At 39.5% G+C, this 22,880-nt stretch overlaps 1 protein-coding gene across 2 annotated transcripts in view; it reads left to right on the top strand.

The window, feature by feature from the left end:
- The window catches only part of KLHL28 (kelch like family member 28), a 39,284-nt gene that overhangs the window by 8,710 nt on the left and 7,694 nt on the right, over positions 1 to 22,880 (top strand). For both annotated transcript variants that reach the window (XM_006160596.3, XM_006160598.3), the window contains 3 exons: positions 4,378 to 5,276; positions 16,841 to 17,284; positions 20,327 to 20,535. In XM_006160596.3, coding sequence (XP_006160658.1) covers positions 4,378 to 5,276; positions 16,841 to 17,284; positions 20,327 to 20,535 — 1,552 coding nt within the window. The remainder of the gene's footprint in view (positions 1 to 4,377; positions 5,277 to 16,840; positions 17,285 to 20,326; positions 20,536 to 22,880) is intronic.

Here is a 22,880-nt window from a genome sequence, read left to right as displayed (position 1 = left end):
GTCCGGGACTCAGATCACAGCTGGCCACATGGGAATCCGGCACCTTTAACCACCACACCACCTGCTGGCCCCCCCTGAAAATTATTAAAGTTAGGTGAAACTAACAATGAATTTTACTAGGCTATAGAACTTATTTTTGAAAATGGTCGCAAGTTTTATATACTGGAAGTGATTCAGGGAATCTCATTTCCAAGCTGTTTTGAATATCTCAGGACATAATTATTTAGTCTGAGATAGTAGCTAGATGTCCTTTTCCATTTTATTTTATTTTATTTTATTCACTTTGTGAGAGTTTTGCCTTAGGGAGGGTGCATGTGCTCACAGAGAGTGATGGAGACAGTGAGAGGAAAAATTAGAAATCACTTCCCAGGGAAGATGGCCACACCACAATCCCTTCTCCTCTATTCTCCTCTTGGGATCTTAGGCACATATGCACAGGTGCCAGGCATGATTTTCAAGCCACCAAGTCCGGGACTCATATCACGGTCAGCTCTATGGGAGTCCAGCGATGTCCCTGGCACGCCATCTATTAGCCCCAACTAGCTGTCCTTTTTCAACCCCTTCTCCTATTTTCCATATTCATTCACCTTTTCAGTTGTCCATTCTTCACTTTTCAGTCTGATTATCACTCTTGTTTAATCAGACAGATGAGAGACAAAGCAGTATGTTTTGTAAAACAATACCTATAATTAGTTACATGTAACAAAACAGAACACATAGATGCTTTATAGACTTCCAAATAAAGTTAATCTTGACCTAGAGTTTTGGAAAATTTAAATCAAAGGAAAGGAAGATGAGAGAGGGGGAAGGTTGCAGATAATAATCTGGCTTATGAAGAGAAAATAGAGTTATAGTAGTTGCACAAGTGTTATTACAGGAAAGGTCATTGTGGGAAAGAATAGGAGTTAGTGAAAAAAGATTATGGGAACAGATAGTTTAATAAAGTGAGACTTAGGCGTTCTTATTAGTATTTGAAATTGTATAGAACTTTATGCTTTATCACTTTCATGTAATCTGGAAATAGGTGGGAGTAATTTTATTTTATGAATTAAAATGAATGAATTAGTACTTAGATTAGTAAATATAACCATTCCATGTAATAATACATGACTCTGAATTAAAACTTCCTATTTTATATCTCCATAGTCTGTGTTCTTTACTGATACTCTTAAACCTCTGTTGATTCATGGTACTATCCTGCAATTATAATTATTATGGTTATGTTTTCCTACACTTATAATTCTTACAGTTATGTTTTTTTTTTTTTTTTAAGAGATTTTTGCTATAGGGCACGTGCGCTCACCAGACAGACAGAGAGAGACAGAGAGACAGAAAGCAGGAAATCCCCCCCCCCCAGTGGGGATGGCCACGCCGCAATCCCTTCTCCTCCATTCTCCTCTCAGGATCTTGGGCATGCACACACACACGCCCGGCGTGAGTTTAAGCCACCGGGTCTGGGACTTGAACCGCGGTCGACTACGTGGGAGTCCAGTGACATAGCCATTACGCTAACTGCTGGTCCCCAGTTTGTTATGTTTTCATGTATATTACCTTATCATAGTCTCAAAAACGCTGTGACGTATATAGTCCAGGTGATCTTATTTTGGATGTAAAATGAAGTTGAGAGAAGATAAAGTTAACTAGATGTAAAGTAGCTGGAACTACTTTCTTAACCTCATCACCAATTTTTTGTATCTACTTACCTTTCCTGTTTATGAAAATAAAGGACTTTTCAGGGACTAGCAGATAGCATAATGGCTGTGTCGCTGGACTCCCATGTAGTTGATCGCAGTTCAAGTCCCGGACCCAGTGGCTTAAACTCACGCCAGGCGCGTGCCAAGAGCCTAAGAGGAGAAAGGAAGAGAAGGGATTGTGGCATGACCATCCCCCTGGGGGCAATTTCTCACTTTCTGTCTCACTGTTTCTCTCTTTCTGTTGAGTGCACGTGCCCTATAGCAAAAACCTCTCCAAAAAGAAAAGAGTGTTTCAGTGTAGATACTAACTTTCTTAAAAAATGAGCCTAGAAGTAGATAGATTTTTAAAAAGTCAACACTGTAACAAATGCAACACAACATATCCATATCTTAACTTGTGCCTTCTGCTTAATATCATCTTATCCATAGTCTGTGCTAGAAGAAAGTACTTATTGAAAGACTCAAGTACCTTGAAACTTGTTCTTCCATGATTGAAATAGTACTTGAGAATTACTCTGTTAGATGTATGTAGAATTATTGGGTTGTCAGAAAAGTCGTAATACATTTTGGCATAGAGAAACGAAAAAATTCATTATGACTTTTCTGACAACCCAGTATTTGGAGAGATCAGAAGTGGAGGTTGACATCAACTGAAATATGACTATCTTAACATAATTTTTTAAAACTAAAATAAAATTCGGTGTGAAATAGTTGAGAATCGATGAAATTCAAAGTTTCAGCATTTGGATTTTTCCACTTAAAAATGCCCAGGAAAGAAGTACTTTACTCTCCTAGTCCTACTGTATTTATGTGTTCAAAATGTGTGGATTAATTTGATAATGCATTTAAGAACCAAATCCTTCACTTTTTTGTTACCCCCCCCCCCGTAACATATGTTTGAAATAGGAATAAGACAAGGGTGAAACAGTTCATATTGTATAAATGGTTTTTTGTTTCTTTTCTTTCTTTTTTTTTTTTTTCCCCTAAGCAACTGCTCTGGTTCATTCTGAAATATCCATATCCATGTACTATCATTTGGATATGGTTTGTCCCCCAAAGGCCCATGTGCTGGAAGCCTGGTCCCCAATGTAATGGTGTTGAGAGGTGGAATCTTTAGAGGTGGGCCCATTGAACAGAGTTTGTATCATGGAACCACCACCCTTGTGCACAGATTACTGACATCTCGTGGGAGAGAGTTGAGTTCTTAACTCTTTTGGAACTTGTAAGAGCAAGTTGCTTTAAAAGTAAGATGGCTTCCCACAAATTGCCTTATCTTTGCATTCCTTGGCTGTCCTTTCTGCTTTGTGCTCTGTTGTGATGTAGCAAAGACTAGCCAGATTCTAGCCTTATGCCTTGAGACTTTCCGTCTACCAGAATTGAGTCAAATAAACTTCTATTCTTTATAAATCACCCAGTCTCTGGTATTTCTTCTTGGCAACACAGTAACGGATTACACACCATGTGGTTAATTTCTTACAGCTACTGTAACAAATTACCACAAACTCAGTTGCTTAAAACAACAAAGTTACTTAACCTCTTAATCATTCTGGAAGCTCAAAATCTGAAAAGAGTGTCAGTGAGCTAAAATTAAGGTAGCAGGGTCCTGCTCTTTCTTGGAGGCTCTAGGGGAATATCTGTACCTGACTCTTCTAGCTTCTAGAGGCTGCCAGCACTCCTTGATTTCTGGCTGTAGCACTCTGTCTCTGCCTTTGTAGTCGTTGGGCCTTCTCCTCATTTGTATCAAATCTCCCTCTGTGTTCCTATAAGATACATGTTGTTTATATTTAGGCCCTACCTAAAATCTAGGATAATCTTCCCATCTCAAAATCCATATTCACATCTGCAAAGTCCTTTTTTGCTGTGTAATGTAACTTTCACATGTTTCAGGATTTAGGGTATGAGTGTAGTTTGCGGAGCCATTATTCAGTCCACCACAGCTCTTTTCCACTTATTTTCTTTTTCATCTCTTTCTTCTCTCCTATTTTGATTCTTTTTCATCTTCCAAAAGCACAAAAGGCAACTAGATTGTGTGTGTATGATCTGCATTTATGATAAAGAGTTGAGTGACTGTGGTACAGATCAATAAGTGAGCTTTAACTGCTCTCATTGTAGAACATTGGATCTGTTCAAAGTAGTTTTATTGCCATTGTTGAATTAATTGATGGGAATGCTACCTTTGTTAAATTTAGCACTATTTATTAAAGCAGTTATTAAAGTTCTGGCTAAAGTAATTGAGGTAACAGTTTTTTTTCCTAATTAAACATCTGCTGATTGGCAGGCATTGGTATTACTGAGAAAATACATTAAGCAAGGCATCCCCCCCCCTCCATGTTTGCATTTTGTTTCAGTAAAACTTGAGACTTAAATTTAATGAAAGAAAGCAGGATGAAAGAGTTGACAGAGTTTTGGTTCAAAAGTCTGTTGTCCAGAGACCATTATCGTTTGGGACCCACATGTAACTGTCTGGGCCTTATTTCCTAATATCTATGATAAAGGAGTTAAATGTTATGACTTAAATTCCTTCTAACTCTAAAAGCTTCCCTTCTATGTTTAGCGTGAACTATTTAAAAATGAATAAACAGGCAAATAAATAGCAAGTCTGATTTATTCTGTACTATTTAAAAAATGGAGTCACATCGGCAAGATTATTTTGAAATAACTGTCTGTCTTTGTTTTTCTCTAGATGGACCACACATCCCCGACCTACATGCTTGCTAACTTAACCCACTTACATTCTGAACAACTTCTGCAGGGCTTGAATCTTCTTCGTCAGCATCACGAACTCTGTGACATCATTCTTCGAGTAGGTGATGTTAAAATTCATGCTCACAAGGTGGTACTTGCCAGCATCAGCCCATATTTCAAAGCTATGTTCACTGGAAACCTTTCTGAAAAAGAGAACAGTGAGGTTGAATTTCAGTGCATTGATGAAACTGCCCTCCAGGCCATTGTGGAGTATGCCTACACAGGGACTGTTTTTATTTCTCAGGACACAGTTGAATCTCTCCTTCCAGCAGCAAACTTACTCCAAATAAAACTTGTACTTAAAGAATGTTGTGCTTTTCTTGAAAGCCAACTCGATCCTGGTAACTGTATTGGAATTTCTCGTTTTGCAGAGACCTATGGTTGTCGTGATCTTTATTTGGCAGCCACTAAATATATATGTCAGAATTTTGAAGCTGTTTGCCAGACAGAAGAGTTTTTTGAGCTTACACATGCTGATTTGGATGAAATTGTTTCAAATGATTGTTTGAATGTAGCTACCGAAGAGACTGTTTTTTATGCATTAGAGTCTTGGATCAAGTATGATGTACAAGAACGTCAGAAATACTTAGCACAGCTACTAAACAGTGTACGATTACCATTACTGAGTGTTAAGTTCCTCACAAGACTATATGAAGCAAATCATCTTATCCGTGATGATCGCACTTGTAAACATCTTTTGAATGAAGCCCTGAAGTACCACTTTATGCCCGAACATAGACTCTCTCATCAGACAGTCTTGATGACACGACCTCGCTGTGCTCCCAAAGTACTTTGTGCGGTAGGAGGAAAATCTGGACTCTTTGCCTGTTTGGATAGGTAAATAGAGGCTTTCTTAAAAAAGAGATGCTAACAGATTTTATACTTTTAAAATGTGCTAATTTTCAATACTTTAAAAATAGTTTTATTTTCCTTTTCGCTTTTCTTTGTTTGCTTCTTTTTTTCCTTTTCTTCCTGAAATACTAATGTTGTTGTCTTAATCATATCATCAAGCATTTTCTATAATAATTTCAATTATTTACCAAACCCCAAGCATGCACACTTTATACTCTAGTTACTCGTTACTTGTTTTTCCATTTTTAAGTCTTTTTTTTTTTTCAATTTCTTTCTGGAAATATATATGTGTGTGTGTGTGTGTGTGTGTGTGTGTGTGCGCGTGATGTGTCAAACCAGATCAGAGGTGATTTACTTCTGTTAGCTGTATTAGAAGACACTAAAGAAGAGAGCTGGACGTATGTAATAAGGGCAGACTAGAAACAAGATTATCTTTGAATGGAAACTATCAGAAGAACCACCAAATGATTGAGAAAAAATAGGATACTGATATAAATTGTAGACCTGATGTGCAAATGTATTTTCTTTAGTGTAAAGACTTTTAATGAATTATTTAATTTTATTTGTTGTTAACTATTTATTTATTTATTTTTTGAGAGGTTTTTCACTATAGGGCACGTGCACTCGCCAGACAGAGACAGACAGAGAGACAGAAAGCGAGAAATCACCCTCCCAGGGGGGATGGTCACGCCGCAATCCCTTCTCCTCCATTCTCCTCTCGGGATCTTGGGCATGCACGCACACGCGCCCGGTGTGGGTTTTAAGCCACCAGGTCCGGGACGCGAACTGCGGTCGACTACATGGGAGTCCAGCAACATAGCCATTAGGCTAACTGCTGGTTCCAACTATTTATTTTTTAATTTGACCGGTCAGAAAGAGAAATGGAAAGTAAGTCGACAGTCCTCTAGGTCCAAGACTCAAACCACTGTCCATCATGTGGGAGTCCAGTGCCTTCACCACCATGCTACCTGCTGGCCCCAGTGTAAAAAAAATTATAAAGACAATAGTACAAACTTTTTCTGGGGCCAGCAGTTAGTGTGGTGGTTAAGGGCACTGCACTCCTACATGGCCAACCATGGTTCGAGTTCCAGACCTGGTGGCTTGCTTTCTCATTTTTCCTCCCTCCTCACGTGCTCTCTCTCTCTCTCTCTATCTCACTTGCTTGCTGTATCTCTCCTTCTCTGTCCCTCTCTGGTCAAATTAAAATAAATAAATAAGGTTAAATAAAAAATTATTTTGTTTTTGTTGTCTTTTTGGAGAAGTTTTTGCTCTCGGGCCCATGCGCTTGCCAGAAAGACAGAGACAGAGAGACAGAAAATGAAAAATCACCCTCCCCCCGGGGGGGTGGCCACACCACAATCTCTTCTCCTCCATTCTCCCCTCAGGATCTTGGGCATGTACTCACACATGCCTGGCATGAGTTTAAGCCAAGTCTGGAACTCGAACTGTGGTCGACTACATGGGAGTCCAGCAACATAGCCATTACACCAACTGCTGGTCCCTAAATAAAATAATTCTTTTTAAAAAGTTTTTTTCTAAGAAACCAGCAGTTAGCGTAATGGCTATGTCGCTGGACTCCCAAGTAGTCGACCGTGGTTCACGTCCTGAACCCGGTGGCTTAAAACACATGCCGGGTGCATGTGCATGTGTGCCCAAGATCCCGAGAGGAGAATGGAGGAGAAGGGATTGCGGCGTGACCATCCCCCTCAGGGGTGATTTCTCGCTTTCTGTCTCTATGTCTCTGTCTGTCTGGTGAGCGTACACGCCCTATAATGAAAATCTCTCCCAGAAAAGAAAGAAAAAAAAAGAAAAGAAACTTTTTTCTAATCATTTAGAGCTCAAGTTGTCAGAATTTTTCTATAAACAGCCAAATACTAAATATTTTAGACTTGGTGGACCATATGGTCTTTGTCATATCTACTCAGCTGTGCAACTGGAATGTGAGAGTAGACATGGATGGTATACATAAATGAGTGACCGTAGATATATTAAAATAAAACTTTATTGACAGAAATAACTAGTGGACTGAACTCAGCCCATGACCTTTAGTTTGCCACCTCCTGATTCAGGGCACTGTGTAAGTAACATTTATACGTTGACATGCTATTTGGACAAAGCTGTTTATTTGCAGCATTGTTTGTAACTCTGGAAAAATTGAAACCAACCTTAATGATCATTCAGTTTAATTCTACAAAAATATTGATCACTTGTGCATCTGACACATCGCTAGATAATGAACCTTCAACAAGTTTATAATTTAGTAGTGGGACCAGCAGTTGGCGTAATGGCTATGTCACTGGACTACCATGTAGTCGACCATGGGACCCGGTAGCTTAAATTTCTCACTGGGCATGTGAACGTGCGTGTCCAAGATCCCGAGAATGGAGGAGAAGGGATTGCGGTGTGGCCATTCTCCCTGGAGGGTGATTTCTCACTTTCTGTCTCTATCTGTCTCTGGTGAGTGCAAGTGCCCTATAGCAAAAACCTCTCCGAAATAAATAAATAAATAAAAATTTAGTAAAGGAGACAAATATATAAATAGGTAATTATAATACATAGTGTTAATGAGATAAAGATAATTCTGTGGAAGTAGTAATGAACAGCTTTTATCCACCTGGGGGACTTAGGAGAGGATTTTGTAGAGAAGTTAATGTTCCAGCTGAGTATGAAGGCTGAGCGAGAGCCAAGTGAAAAAAGGGGTAAGGTCACAGGAAATGTGCAAAGGCACAATGACATGATACAGTATGGGATATGCAGAAAACCAAAAGCTGTTTGGTATTCAGAAGTATGAAGTTCTGTTCAATAAGTGTCAAGCAGTGGTCAGTACAAACCAAGTCAAAGAAGTTATTGTATGTCATGGTGAAGAGATTTTTATGTTGGTTGCAAAACTGGGTTGGTTTTTTTTTTTTTTTTTTTTTGAGAGAGAGATTTTTGCTATAGGGCGCATGCGCTCGCCAGACAGACAGAGACATTAGAGACAAAGTGAGAAATCACCCCCCAGGGAAGATGGTCACGCCGCAATCCCTTCTCCTCTCGGGATCTTGGGCATGCACGCACACACGCCCAGCATGAGTTTTAAGCCACCAGGTGTGGGATGCAAACCACGGTTGACTACGTGGGAGTCCAGCGACATAGCCATTTCTCTAACTGCTGGTTCCCATGCAAAACTGTTTCAAGAAGGGTAGAGAAATGATCAGATTTGGATATAGGATTATCTGACTGCTTTATGGAGAAAGATTGAGGGACCAGGATTAGTATCATAGCATTAGATAAGGAGTTATTAGAGAGAACTACAGGTAAAAAATTATGAGATTCTGGATTAGTGTAGAAGTAGTAAAGATTAATTCATTTAATTAATGTTTTAAGAGAGTAAATTGACAATCTGAGTGTTTCAACTTACATAAGGGTGACACATAGTGAGAGGAGAATCAAAAATGAGTGAGATTTCTTGACTAGATGAGTGGATAGATGGCTTTATGCCAAGAGAGAAGGTAAGGAAAAGGAGCCACTTTAAGAGAGAATATAATGTGTTTAGCTTGGAATTTATTGACTTTGAAGTGACTATTGAAATCAAGTAAAGGATTTTTACTGCTAGCTGGATATGAGTGCACAGCTCAAGAAAAGAGATCAGGGCCAGCAGGTGGCATGGTGGTAGGTGCTCGTTCCCACATAGCCAACTCCACAGTCCAAGTCCCTTATGCAGTGGCTTGAAAAACTCACGAGGCATGTGCATGCATGCCAAAAATCTTGAGAAGAAAATGGAGGAGAAAGGATTGTGGCATGGTCATCCTGGGGATGCTTTCTCTCTTTCTTTCTCTCTGACAAACATATGCACCTATAGAAAAAAAAAAAAATCAGTGCTAGAAATTTGGAAGTCATCAGCATATAGTATAATTTAGAAGCATAAAGCCGTAAGTCTTTAGGGTTTGGTTTGGTTTGGTTTTTAAATGTCTTTTTTTTTCCCCCTGTATTCATGATAGAGCCTGTGTATTCATACATATGCTCACAAGAGAGGGGGTGGGGAGCACCCTCCAGGTTTGATCACACAGATCTTCCTCCAGCCCATCAGATTCTGGGCACTCACGTATGTGCTGGTGTGTTTCAGGCTGAGGACCAGTGATCCAGTATATGGTTACCATGTGGGAGCTGACCTCTCCTGAGGAGAACGTCATCACTACACCATGAGGCCAGCCCTTAATGAACTTCTTGGCTGCCTAGTGAGAACACAGAAAGGAAAAGGGATTGGTTCATAAATGAAAACTTGGGAAATTAATATTTAGTATGAGATAGCAAAAATAATTTTAGAGGTAGGAGAAATATGAGAATAGTGTCATAAAAACCAAATAATTTAAGTGTGTCAAGAAAGTGATCAATAATGTAAAAATGCAGTGGAAAGGTCCTGAAAGATAAGGATGAAGAGTGTTGTTAAACTTGACCATAGAGATTGTTAGTGGCTTTGGTGGTATAATTTCAGCAGAGTTGTAGGAATGCCGTAGATATGTTACAGTGAATAAAAAAAATAAGAAAATAGATTGTCAATGAAGACTATTTTAAGAATCATGGTAGATGGGGCCAGCAGGTGGTATGGTGTTAATGCACTGAATTCTCACAAGGCTGGCTGTAGTTTGAATTCCAGACATGATGGCTTCCTTTATCACTTTCCCTCTATCTCTCTTTCTCTGGTGAGTGCTCATAACCTATAGCAAATTGAATAATAATAATAAGTGAATAAATAAGTAAACAATTGTATAAAACAAATGAATCATGGCAGAAACCAGAAGTGAGCTAAGGTAATAACTAATAGAGTCAGGGTAAGTTTTTGTTTGATTTTACTATGTTTTTGAAGAGAGAGACAGGGAGCATGTTTATAATCACATACCAGTAAAACAGGATAGGGTAGAGGTATAAGATAGAGGAATGATCATTGCTCATTTAGAGGAAGATCTTAGCGAAAATATAAAGAGATAGAATCATGGGGCTGGCAGGTGGCGTGGTAGTTAAGAGTGCTGGACTCCCACATGGCCATCCGCGGTTCAAGTCCCGGACCTGGTGGCTTACTTTCTCACTTTCCCTCTCTGTCTCTCACTCTGTCCCTCTCTGGTCAAATAAAAATATATAAATACATAAAGTTTAATAAATAATCCTTAAAAAAGAGAGATGGGGACCAACAGTTGGCATAATGGCTATGTCACTGGACTCCCATGTAGTCGACCACGGTTCGAGTCCCGGACCCGGCGGCTTAAACTCACGCTGGGCACATGTGCATGCGTGCCCAAGATCCCAAGAGGAGAATGGAGGAGAAGGGATTGTAATGTGGCCATCTCCCCTGGGGGGTGATTTCTCGCTTTTTGTTTCTCTGTCTGTCTCTGTCTTTCTGGCAAGCGCATGCGCCCTATAACAAAAACCCCTCCAATCAATCATAGAATTAGGAAAAAGGATAGAAGGTTTTCAATAGGAGAAAGATAGATTCTTATAAAAGGGTAGAATTATGGTACCAGCAGCTAGCGTAATGGCTATGTCGCTGGACTCCCATGTAGTCGACCGCGGTTCAAGTCCCGGACCTGGTGGTTTAAAACTCACACCGGATATGTGTGTGTACGTGCCCAAGATCCTGAGAGCAGAATGGAGGAGAAGGGATTGCAGCATGGCCATCCCCCCCGAGGGGTAATTTCTCACTTTCTGTCTCTCTGTCTCTGTCTTTCTGGTGAGTGCACACGCCCTATAGCAAAAACCTCTCAAAAAAATAAAAGGTAGAATTACTGGTAAAGGGAGTAGTGAGAGTAAGGATTTAAGAGAGCCTGACCCATGGGCCTCTTTTTTTTTTTCCTTACTGATAGGATGTTTGCTAAAAGAAAATAGGGATTGGGTAGGTGTATTGAGGAAATTAGGGAATCTCTGAAAACAGTATTTTTTCTACTTAAACAGGGTCATAAGGATGGCAATACACTGAAAGCTTGTTTTAATAATTATGTAAATATATGAAATATCAAATGGACCTTTTAATCACAACACTCATAGCATCACTCAGCTCAACACTAAACTGCTGGACTAATTCCAGGAAAGAAACTCTCCTTAGAGGTGATTACCATTTACTCTCAAATGACCAAAAAGAATAAAGTCACTATATGTTGTATCTATTTACCTAAATCATCTCCAGAAATTCACGATAATCCATCCTTGTTTGTAGTTTTATCACCACTGAAAGGTTTTTTCTTAACACCATCCAGTTTGCCAATTCTCTAACACTAACTGGGTGTTTAGCAATTCACTTGGAGTTAACTCAGAGCTCATAGGTCAGGGATTCAGGCTCCTGAAACTATTGCTACTTCAGGTGCCAGCCTTTGTCATTACCAGTGACTTCAGTCCATTCAAGATTCTTGGTTTCAGAAATTCTAGTCTCCAACCACCCCCTCTTTTACCAGCTTATTTCAGTATACTCACTCAGTGATTTATTCCTTTCAGGATTTTTATCTGTTGGCTCTATCATTAATCAGTAGAACTAACTGATCATCAAGCACCACATGTTCTCACCACTGCTCCCCCAGCTTGCTCAAGGAAATCCCTGTCATCATTCCTAAGAATACACCCATGGCTCCCTTGCTGTTCTGTCACTCTGTCATACTCATGAGCTTGAATTCAGTTCTCCACTTATGCCTTGGCTACACCTGAGCAGTTGAATGTAGCTAGAGGAAATACACATACCCATCTTAACTGGTCTCATTTGGGGCCCTCAGCATTCCCCAGAAAACCCTCTGCATTTCCCTAATCACTGTATTCCTTCACTTCTTGGGAGAACTGTCTCACATCTTCTACTTTGTTGTGGTTTGAATGTGTCCCCACAAAAAAGCATGTATTGGAAACCTAATCCCCAATGCAATAATGCAAGTTATGGCCTAATGGGAAATATTTTTTGGTCATTATGGCTTCATCCTCATGAAGGAATCATTGGCAATTATAAAAGGTCTTGAAGACTGTGAATTTGATCTTTTGCTGTCAATGCCTGTCTGCCTACCACAATGAGATGGTGCAGTAAGAAGGCCTTTGCCAGATACAGGCCCCTCAACCTTGGGCTTTCCAGCCTCCAAAACTATATGAAATTAATTACCCAGTTTTATGCTAAGAGAAAATTGGTACTGGAAGTGAGGTTATTGCTATAACAAATACCTGGGCATGTTGAAGCATATTTAGAACTAAGCAGTGGATAGAGGCTGGAAGAATTTGGAAGATTTGTTAGAAAAAATTAGATTGCCATAAATGGAGCCATAAGAACGATTCTGATGAAGGCTCAGACGACAAGGGCTGTAGGGAGAGTCTCAATTATCTTAGGAATTCTTATGATCAGAATGTTGGTAGAAATGTGGACAGTTTTGATTTCACAGGCTCATAACTGAAAGGAATTTACCTCAGAACAAATTGTGCTTTTGAGTCTCACCCACCCATATCTGATTTAGATGAAACTCTGGTCTTTGGGCTTTTGAGTTGATGCTGAGATGAGTTAAGACTTTGGGGTTATTGAGATGGAATGAATGTATATTTTGCATGTGAAAATACCATGAATTTTGTGGGTGGGGTAAGATGTTATGATTTGAATATGCCCATCAAAAAGCACATGTTGGGGGAACCAGCAGTTAGCGTAATCGCTATGTCACTGGTCTCCCACGTAGTCGACTGCGGGTCGTGTCCCGGACCCAGTGGCTTAAAACCCACGCCGGGCTTGTGTGCCCAGGATCCCGAGGGGAGAATGGAGGAGAAGGGATGGCGGCGTGGCCATCCCCTCTGGGGGGGGATTTCTCACTTTCTGTCTCTCTGTCTCTCTCTCTCTGTCTGGCGAGCGCACATGCCCTACAGTGCAAAACCTCTAAAAAAAAAAAAAAGCACATGTTGGGGGAACCAGCAGTTAGCGTAATCGCTATGTCACTGGTCTCCCACGTAGTCGACTGCGGGTCGTGTCCCGGACCCAGTGGCTTAAAACCCACGCCGGGCTTGTGTGCCCAGGATCCCGAGGGGAGAATGGAGGAGAAGGGATGGCGGCGTGGCCATCCCCTCTGGGGGGGGATTTCTCACTTTCTGTCTCTCTGTCTCTCTCTCTGTGTCTGGCAAGCGCACATGCCCTACAGTGCAAAACCTCTAAAAAAAAAAAAAAGCACATGTTGGAAATATAATTTCCAATGGGAACAGTGTTGGGTAGTGAGTCCCCATGGAAGGTGCTCAAGTGATGTGGACTACACCCTCATGAATGAATTATTGCCAATTATAAAAGGACTTGAGAGATCTCTTGCTCTCTTGTGTGCGTGCCCTTCCACTTCTACATGGTGCAGCAAGAAAGCCCTCACCAGATGTGGGCTCTCCTTCCTTGGATTTCCCAACCTCCAGACTATAAGAAATAAATCTCTATTCTTTATAAATTATCCAGTCTCAGATATTTTGTTAAAGCAACAACAACAACAAAAAAGAGGACTAAGACATGTTCTGTCTTTAAAAACATCCAAACCCCTTTCTCTCACCTTCCAATTTAGATGATTACTTTCTCTTGAATTCTACAGAGAAGATAGAAGTAACTGAAAGAGCTACCTCTTATTCTCATCTCCAAATCTATCAAGTTATTTTTATTTAAAACTAATTCCTTTGCTTCACTTTGCTAGATTCTATTCCCCCTCCTCTACATAAGAAATTGTTCTTTCAGTTATCCTGTTTCTCTCCTGTATCATCTTCTCACACTATGTTGCACCATTGCCCTCAGCATACAAACTTAGGTTCTGATATAAGCTTCCAGACTAGGTTAGTCCTCTCTAGTCCCATTGCTTTTCCACTTTGTAGCTGCTTCCTCATATCTATTCCACCCTTAAATTTTTTTTTAGTCTGTGATAGTGTGTGAGTGAGTAAGAAAGAGATGAGCCCCCTCCAAAGCGTCTAATCATGCCGTAATTCCCTCGCTGCAGTTCTCCAGCCTGTCAGATCCTGGGCACTCACATATGTACCTGAGTGTTTTGGGCAAATCAGACTGGGGATTCAACTGTGGTTGCTATGTGGTATCCAGCTTCTTAAGCAGCACATTACAGAACCAGCTGTATTTCACTGTAGTAAAAATTACTAGAAAAGTTGTCTATGCCCACTGTTTTCCCTTCCTTATCTCCCATTCTGTCTTGAACCCTCCAGTCAAAGTTTATCACCACCACCTTGCTGAAGCCACTCTTTTCAAGGTCAGATTGTTCTCTGATATATTGGTCTCATTGAAATAAATCTACATTTTTTAAAAGGAAGAAATAAAACTATAAAAAGATATTCGATAACTTGAACAAAATGTGCTTTGATCATGCTAAATAGAGACTATATGGTTTTATGCTATTACATTACTGAGTTTGGGGGCATCAGCTACTATTCCCCAACTTTTTTGATGTAATGAAATATATATACACACTTTTCTGGAATAATGAAATATATATATACATGCAGAAGACCATATATAATATGCAGTCAGGGTGTAAATAAATAAATCAGCTTGATAGACTATTAATAGTACTTTTGGAGTCCCCATGTGCCCCACTTTGGTGCTATCTCTGTCCTTTCTCCAGAAATAATTACTATCCCTAATTTTCTATGCATTATCCCTTTGGTTTTCATTGAAATTTTGACATGTATGTGTCCCGGTATATGGTTGTGATTGTGTGGGCATGGGCAGAGGTCTTCAAAAACTTCATGGGGAGCATGTGTTTTGAAAATGCTGTGCATGAGTTTCAAAATTCATACTTTACTTCTGTTTTTTTTTTTCACAGATGTTTTTGAAGACTCTTTGTATTCAATTTTAAACATTTTCATATAAATAGAATAATATTAAACATACTCTTTAGAGATAATGTTTTTTCATTGAACTGTAAGTTTATGAAATTTATCTATGAAGTTATATAAGGAACAATTCCATTTACTTTTATTGATGTATGGTATAATACATAAGCACAGTATAACTTTTTTCTTCTCATAATGAAATTGTTAATTTTTTAAAAACATTTGCTGGAGGGCACATGGACTTGCCAGAGCAGAGAGACAGAAGGAGATAGGGAAAGTAAGAAAGCACCCCTCTCCCCCATTGGGGAACGGTCACACTGAAATCCCTTCTCTGCTTCTCCTTCCAGCATCTTAGGCACATACACATGCGTGCGCCCCAGCTATTTTTCAAGCCTCCAGATATGAAATTTGAACCATAGAGGCAGCCATGTGGGGTCCAGCTGCCTTAACCACCTTGCCGCTAACTGGCCTGAAAAGTTCGATTTTTTAGGTTTATTTTCTCCATGAACAAGAGAGAGAGCTTGCAACAGGGTCCCTACACTTTAGTCTACCCCAGTCTTCAGCCAACCCCAGATCATGGACTCACACATGCCTGGCATACTCAGGGGAGGTCTCCAGACTAGAACTGCCTTGAAGACTATTGTGCATTTTTCCACTGTACCACCATCTGGCCCTGAAGTATTTTATTTTAAATTTTAAGTGATAAATATATACAGAAAAGTATACAGATTCCAAATGCAAACTTAGTGAATTTTTATAAATTGAACATTACAAACCAATTCCAGAAACTGAACATGGGGGCCAGCAGGTGGCATGGTGGTAAAGGCACTGGACTCTCACATGGCCTACCACGTTTTGAGTCTTGAACCTGGCGGCTTGCTTTCTCACTTTCTCTCTCTCTCGCTCTGTGGTCAGCTTGTGTGCCTTGTAGCAAATTTAAAAATAATAATGATAAATAAAACTAAATATTTAAGAAAAATAAACAGAACAGGATCAACACACAGAAGCCACCCTTTAGCTTTCTGAACTCCCCAAAGATAACAACTATCCTTGTTTATAATCCAAAGATTAGTTTTATCTATTTTTGAATGTGATATAAATGAAACAATATAGGCTACATTCTGAATTTGACTTCTTTCCCTTAACATTTTTTGTGTAAGTATCGTCCCCTTGCATGTAGTTGTAGTTCATTTTCATTGTTCTATTATATTCCCTTGTGTGATATGCCACAGTTTATTTTACAGTTGATAAATAGTCAAACATCTGCTATGAACATCACTTTACACATAGGCATGCATTATTCTTGGGTATACAACTAAAAGTGTAATTGCTCAGTTATAGGACAGATATGCTACACCTTATTTATCTATTCTCCTTTGGAGAGATGATTGTGTTATGCTGCTGTGAATATTTTCATATATATGCTGTACAGAATTGACCATAGTAGGTATTCAGTAGATACATAGACATGAAATTGCCAAATTAGGGTCTGCATGTATCTTCAAGTTTATTAGATAATGTAAGATTGTTATTCAGAATAGTTTATATCAGTTTACACTCGGCCACAGAGCATGCATTCCTTGCTCCATATTCTTGCCAAGAGTTGTTAATAACTGATTAATTTTTTTTTTAATTTCTGGTAAATGTGTCATGGTTTATTATGACTCTAATTGACATGTCTCTGATTACTAATGAAATTTAACATATTTCTATTTATAAGCCATTTTTTGGTTTTTAAATTTTAATTTTTTCTGCTTTTTTTTTAGTGTGGAGATGTACTTTCCTCAGAATGACTCCTGGATTGGTTTGGCACCCCTAAACATTCCTCGCTATGAATTTGGAATATGTGTTTTAGACCAAAAAGTATATGTGATAGGAGGTATTGAAACTAATGTGCGTCCTGGCGTCACTATCAGAAAACATGAAAATTCAGTAGAATGCTGGAATCCTGATACAAATACCTGGACTTCTCTAGAGAGAATGAATGAGAGTCGAAGTACCCTTGGTGTAGTAGTGCTTGCAGGAGAACTTTATGCTCTAGGTGGTTATGATGGACAGTCTTACTTACAATCTGTAGAGAAGTATATTCCCAAAATAAGAAAATGGCAACCTGTGGCACCAATGACTACAACAAGAAGTTGTTTTGCTGCAGCTGTATTGGATGGAATGATATATGCCATTGGTGGGTATGGGCCTGCCCACATGAACAGGTATTTAGCTAATTAATCAAATAATGTATGTTAGTATTTAGATTTTTTTTAAAGTACAGTTAGCAATGATTTCTTAGTTTTAAGCAATATCTGTATGAATATACTTATTTTTTTAAATTGTAGGTAATACTCATAAGCATTTGGGAAATTTAATCTGTTCCATGAGTATAGTTGAATTGTTGTATGTGGGAGTTTAACACAAACCTAAAAATGAGATTCTTTTTGTTAAATTTTACATTTATTCATTCAGTATATGTGGACTAGATTTTAAAACTCAGAAACCTGAACGTAAAATGAAGTAAGATGACTTTAGATTTTGTGGGGGGCATTAGTGTATATGTATATGGTTTTTTGTTGCATTGATTAATGAAGAAGTAGAAATGGTTTCTTAGATGCCTGTATGATATAATACACTATAAACTTAAAGCCATATTTAACTGTTTCTGAATTCTTACTCTGATATATGTGTTATCATATATCTGAGTTGTACTAGAGTCTGAATTTGAGATTTCTGTATTCTGTAATATTATCTGAATAAAGGAGAAATATATGAGAAAATAAAAGTATTAAATTACTCCTTATATGGAAATCAGTCACAGTTCTGAACTTTCATTGAGTATTCATATCCTACAAATTTTTTTAAGAATTATTTTATTTAACTTTATTTATTTATTTATTTTAATTTGACCAGAGGAGCATAGTGAGGGAGAGAGAGAAAGAATTGAGAGAGAGAGAGAAAGTGAGAAAGCAAGCCACCAGGTCTGGACTTGATCCGTTGTCAGCCATGTGGGAGTCTCGAGCTCTCAATCACTACACCACCTGCTATATACCTATTATCTCTAATAATAATTAGCATGGTATATGTTTTTTTGGATTGTGAGCATTTTAATAAAAGAGTGTCTTGTGGTTTGTTAACTAAGCAAGTAATGACACGACAGCATTTTACTTATAGATTTTTATTTCTTTTTAAGTTAGTGTTCCCTGCTTCTATGCTCACTTAATTGAGGAAAAGTAATTGGGCCCCAGATGTGCATTGCTATAGGGTGCGTGCGCTCGCCAGACAGAGAGAGACAGAGAGACAGAAAGCAAGAAGTCACCCCCCAGGGGGGATGGCCACACCGCAATCCCTTCTCCTCCATTCTCCTCTTGGGATCTTGGGCATGCACGCACATCCGCCCGGCATGAGTTTTAAGCCACCGGGTCCGGGACTCGAACCACAGTCGACTACATGGGAGTTCAGCGACATAGCCATTACGCTAACTGCTGGTCCCGTGCATTTCTGTTCTTTGAAAATCTTATGGCAAAAATGTATAAGATAAAAAGTTAAGTTTTTGGTGTTTTTGTTTGTTTGTTTTTAGAGGTTTTTGCCTTAGGGCATGTGTGTTCACCAGAGAGAGACAGAGACAGTGAGGGAAAGTGAGAAATCATCCCCAGGGGGGTGGCCACACCACAGTCTCCCTTTTCCATTTTCCTCCTGGGATCTTGGGCACGCACACTGTAATTGCTATGCCATCTTATGGCCCTAAAATTTGAGTGTTTTAATTTTGAGATTATGCTCTTGAAATTTTAAGGTCTTGCTACTTATTGACTCTTACGGTGATTTTGTACAATGGGCAAGAGTTTTATCCTAGCATCTTTTCAGGAACACAGTTATTTAGTCTTTATTAAGAACTCCAGAATGATGCCATAGCATCTCAAATGCTTGAAGCTTTCTCAAAAAGTTGGGTCAGAACAAGCTCAACAAGCTTACCTTTGTGCATTTGTGCCCCTTTGAGGCAAACCATAGGCTTAAAGTACTTCTGATATTTTTTTAGGGAAGCACTTTTGAAAATTCTAATTTGATTTGGGTTTCTATAGATTGCTTCTTGGAGATGCCAGAGTTTCTATGGAATGCAGACTGAAATCCCTGAATTCTCCTCAAGCATGCTGGGGTTATCTTGATTACCAAGTTTGTGTTATGGAATCTAGTGATTTCTTTCCTTTAAATCACATAAATTTTCCTTTAAGAAAAAAAATAATAGTTATTTTTTCCATCTTTTCCTTTTCTATTTTTCTTACTTAGAAGATGCTTTAAAAATCTTAAAAAAAATATACATTCCATTTGTCGTTTTCAAAGAACTTAAGCATACATACTCATTTGACTTCATTTTTACACGGTTTCTTAGAGGTGTAATATGCTAATTTTTACAGGGAAGAGGAAATTTTCTTTCCCCCAGAGGATGCATATACTCAGAGAGAAAGAGAGAGAGAAAATGTCTCCAATAGGGCATGGTCACACTGGAGTCTTTTTCCCTTCATTTTCTCATCCATACAGACACACCTAGTATGTCTTTTAAATGACAGGGTCCAGAACTTGAGGTACAGTCAGCTATGTGGGATCTGGCTCCCTATGCTCTGCACTTAACCACTGCACTATAGGGCTGGTCCAGGAAGAACTTACTTATTCAAGATTTCACTACTCTAGAGTGATAGGGCTAGGGTTCAGTCAGCTCTAGGTATATAGCGTTAGTATTTGAACCTAGGTCTTGTGAATCTAAGTTCTATGCCATTAATATGCCATACTACTTGTACAATATAATGGAATAGCATGTGGCTATTATTGCACATACATCGTCCTTATTTTTTTCCCAATAAACTTTTTCTTTTCTTTTTTTTTTTAGTTAAAAAAATTATTTATTCTATGAGAGAGAGAAAAACAAAGGGAGGAAGAGAGGCATCTGTAACAGGATCCCTATACTATAATTTAGCCCTAGCCTCAGCCAGCCCTGGATCATGGGCGTTTGTGTACCCACCGTGTCTGGGAGATCTTAGATGCAAACCCAGAACCTTCCTCTGTGGGTCAGCTTGTGGGCATTGCACCACCATCTGGCCCCATCCATATAATCTTATCAGTAAAATCTAAACATTGGGATGTACTACTCTTGTTTTATGTCTGCCTATTTATTTGAACTTTTAAAACTATGCTAGGTTATAGTTTTGCTTTGACAAGAAGAGTGACACAGGAATTTGTTAATTAATTCTTTCTTTTGTGAATATTTGCAGTGTGGAACGTTATGATCCAAGTAAAGACTCCTGGGAGATGGTTGCATCCATGGCAGATAAGAGGATTCACTTTGGCGTGGGTGTTATGCTTGGCTTTATTTTTGTGGTAGGTGGACATAATGGTGTGTCACATTTGTCAAGCATTGAAAGATATGACCCTCATCAAAATCAATGGACTGTGTGTAGACCAATGAAAGAACCCAGAACAGGTAATAATAATAATTTATTAACGTCTAAAAATACAGTGTGTTCTGTAGTGATGTTGTTGGAATAGTAGTTCCTTGAAATACACTGTAAGAGTGCTAGTTGTCCAGAGAAAAACTTATGGTAAACTTGAAAGAAAACTAGCTAGGCAAAACTATATAGATTTCTTTACTTTGTTTTTTTGGAGAGGTTTTTGCTAGAGGGCGCATGCGCTTGCCAGACAGACAGAAAGAGACATAGAGACAGAAAGCGAGAAATCACCCCCCAGGGGGGATGGTCACGCTGCAATCCCTTCTCCTCCATTCTCCTCTTGGGATCTTGGGCACGCACGCACACGCGCCCGGCGTGAGTTTTAAGCCACTGGGTCCGGGACGTGAACCGTGGTCAACTACATGGGAGTCCAGTGACATAGCCATTACGCTAACTGCTGGTTCCCAGAAAATGAGAAATCACCCCCAGGGGGGATGACCTCACCACAATCCCTTCTCCTCCATTCTCCTCTGGGGATCTTGCATGCACACGCACCCGGCATGAGTTTAAGCCACCGGGTCCAGGACTCGAACCACAGTTGACTACATGGGAGTTCAGCAACATAGCCATTATGCTAACTGCTGGTCCTTACTTTGGTTTTAATATGCCACTGTATACATTATTGTATCTCAAATTTGGTGAACAAATGTTGGAAAATGCTGATCAAGTAGAGTATATCTTTATAGAAACTCCTTTTGTTCATTTAACAGGTGTCATCTTTTTTATGGTTTACACACTCATACACACAGACACACAAACTTTTGGATTGCTCTGGTTTTGTTTTTGGTTTTGGTTTTGAGAGGGAGATTTTTGTGATAGGGTGTGTGCACTTGCCAGAGAGACAGAGACAGACAGAGAACAGAAAGTGAGAAATCACCCCCCCCAGGAGGAATGGCCATGCCACAATCCCTTCTCCATTCTCTTCTCAGATCTTGGGTGTGCACGTACATGCACCCAATGTGAGTTTTAAGTTGCTGAGTTCAGGACCCGAACCAGTCAACTATGTGGGAATTTATTAACATAACCATTATGCCACGCCACCTGTTGGTCCTCTGGTTTGTATTTTTTAATTTTTTTTTTTGGGGGGGAGGGGTTTTTGCCATAGGGCACGTGTGCTCGCCAGAAAGACAGAGAGGCAGAGAGATGGAAAGTGAGAGATCAACCCCCCCAGGGAGGATGGCCATGCACACACACACTCCCGGTGTGAGTTTAAGCCACCGGGTCCAGGACTCGAACCGTGGTCGACTACAGAGGAGTCCAGCAACATAGCCAGGGGAGATGGCCAGGCTGCAATCCCTTCTCTTCTGTTCTCCTCTTGGGATCTTGGGCATGCCCGCACACATGTCTGGCATGAGTTTAAGCCACCAGGTCCGGGACTCGAACCACAGTCGACTATATGGGAGCCTAGCAACATAGCCATTACGCTGTTGGTCCTTTTTTAATTGTATATTAGCACTTTTTGTATTTACTTTCAAATGTTCTTTTCTCCCCAAGGAGTTGAGATGATCAAAAAAAGTTGTATTTTGGTTTGAAAAACAAATACATCATTGAGCATAAAGAGAAATTATCCTTTTTTTTTTTTTTTTTGTAGGGGTTTTTGCTTTGGGGGGGTGCACTCACTAGAAAGACAGAGAGAGACAGAAAGCGAGAAATCACCTCCCAGGGGAGATGGCCAGGCTGCTATCCCTTCTCTTCTGTTCTCCTCTTGGGATCTTGGGCATGCCCACACACGTGTCTGGCATGAGTTTAAGCCACCAGGTCCGGGACTCAAACCACAGTCGACTATATGGGAGCCCAGCAACATAGCCATTACGCTAACTGCTGGTCCCAGAGAAATTGTTATCTTTAGACCCCTCCAACAGAAGTCAACAGGAAGGTTTTAAGTTAGTGATAGAAATGCTTTAGCAGTGTCTCCTATATTAAATGATTAAAGAAATTTTGAAAACATAAACATATTCTAGACAGGAAACTAAAAGGATAAAATGGGAAGAAATATGTCAGTGTTTAGTTTCTTTTGTATCTTTGAGAAGGAAAGCCATAAAACACAATGAGAACTTTAAAAAATTAGATGCACTTTATTTTCTTGGAGAATTATTTTACTTATTATTATTTTTAATTTGAAAAGAGAAAGGGAAAGTGAGAAAGCAAGTCACCAATTTCAGGACTCAAACTGCGGTTGGCCATGTGGGAGTCCACTGTCTTTATTTTTTAAAAAAATTTTTTTTTTGAGAGGTTTTCACTATAAGGGCACGTGTGCTCGCCAGACAGAGAGAGACATAGAGACAGAAAGTGAGAAATCACCCCCCAGGGGGGATGGTCA

This window comes from Tupaia chinensis, unplaced genomic scaffold (genome assembly GCF_000334495.1).
Source record: "Tupaia chinensis unplaced genomic scaffold, TupChi_1.0 Scaffold000691_1, whole genome shotgun sequence".
In the NCBI taxonomy this organism is placed as follows: Eukaryota; Metazoa; Chordata; class Mammalia; order Scandentia; family Tupaiidae; genus Tupaia; species Tupaia belangeri.
This window is presented reverse-complemented; position numbering and strand designations above follow the sequence as displayed.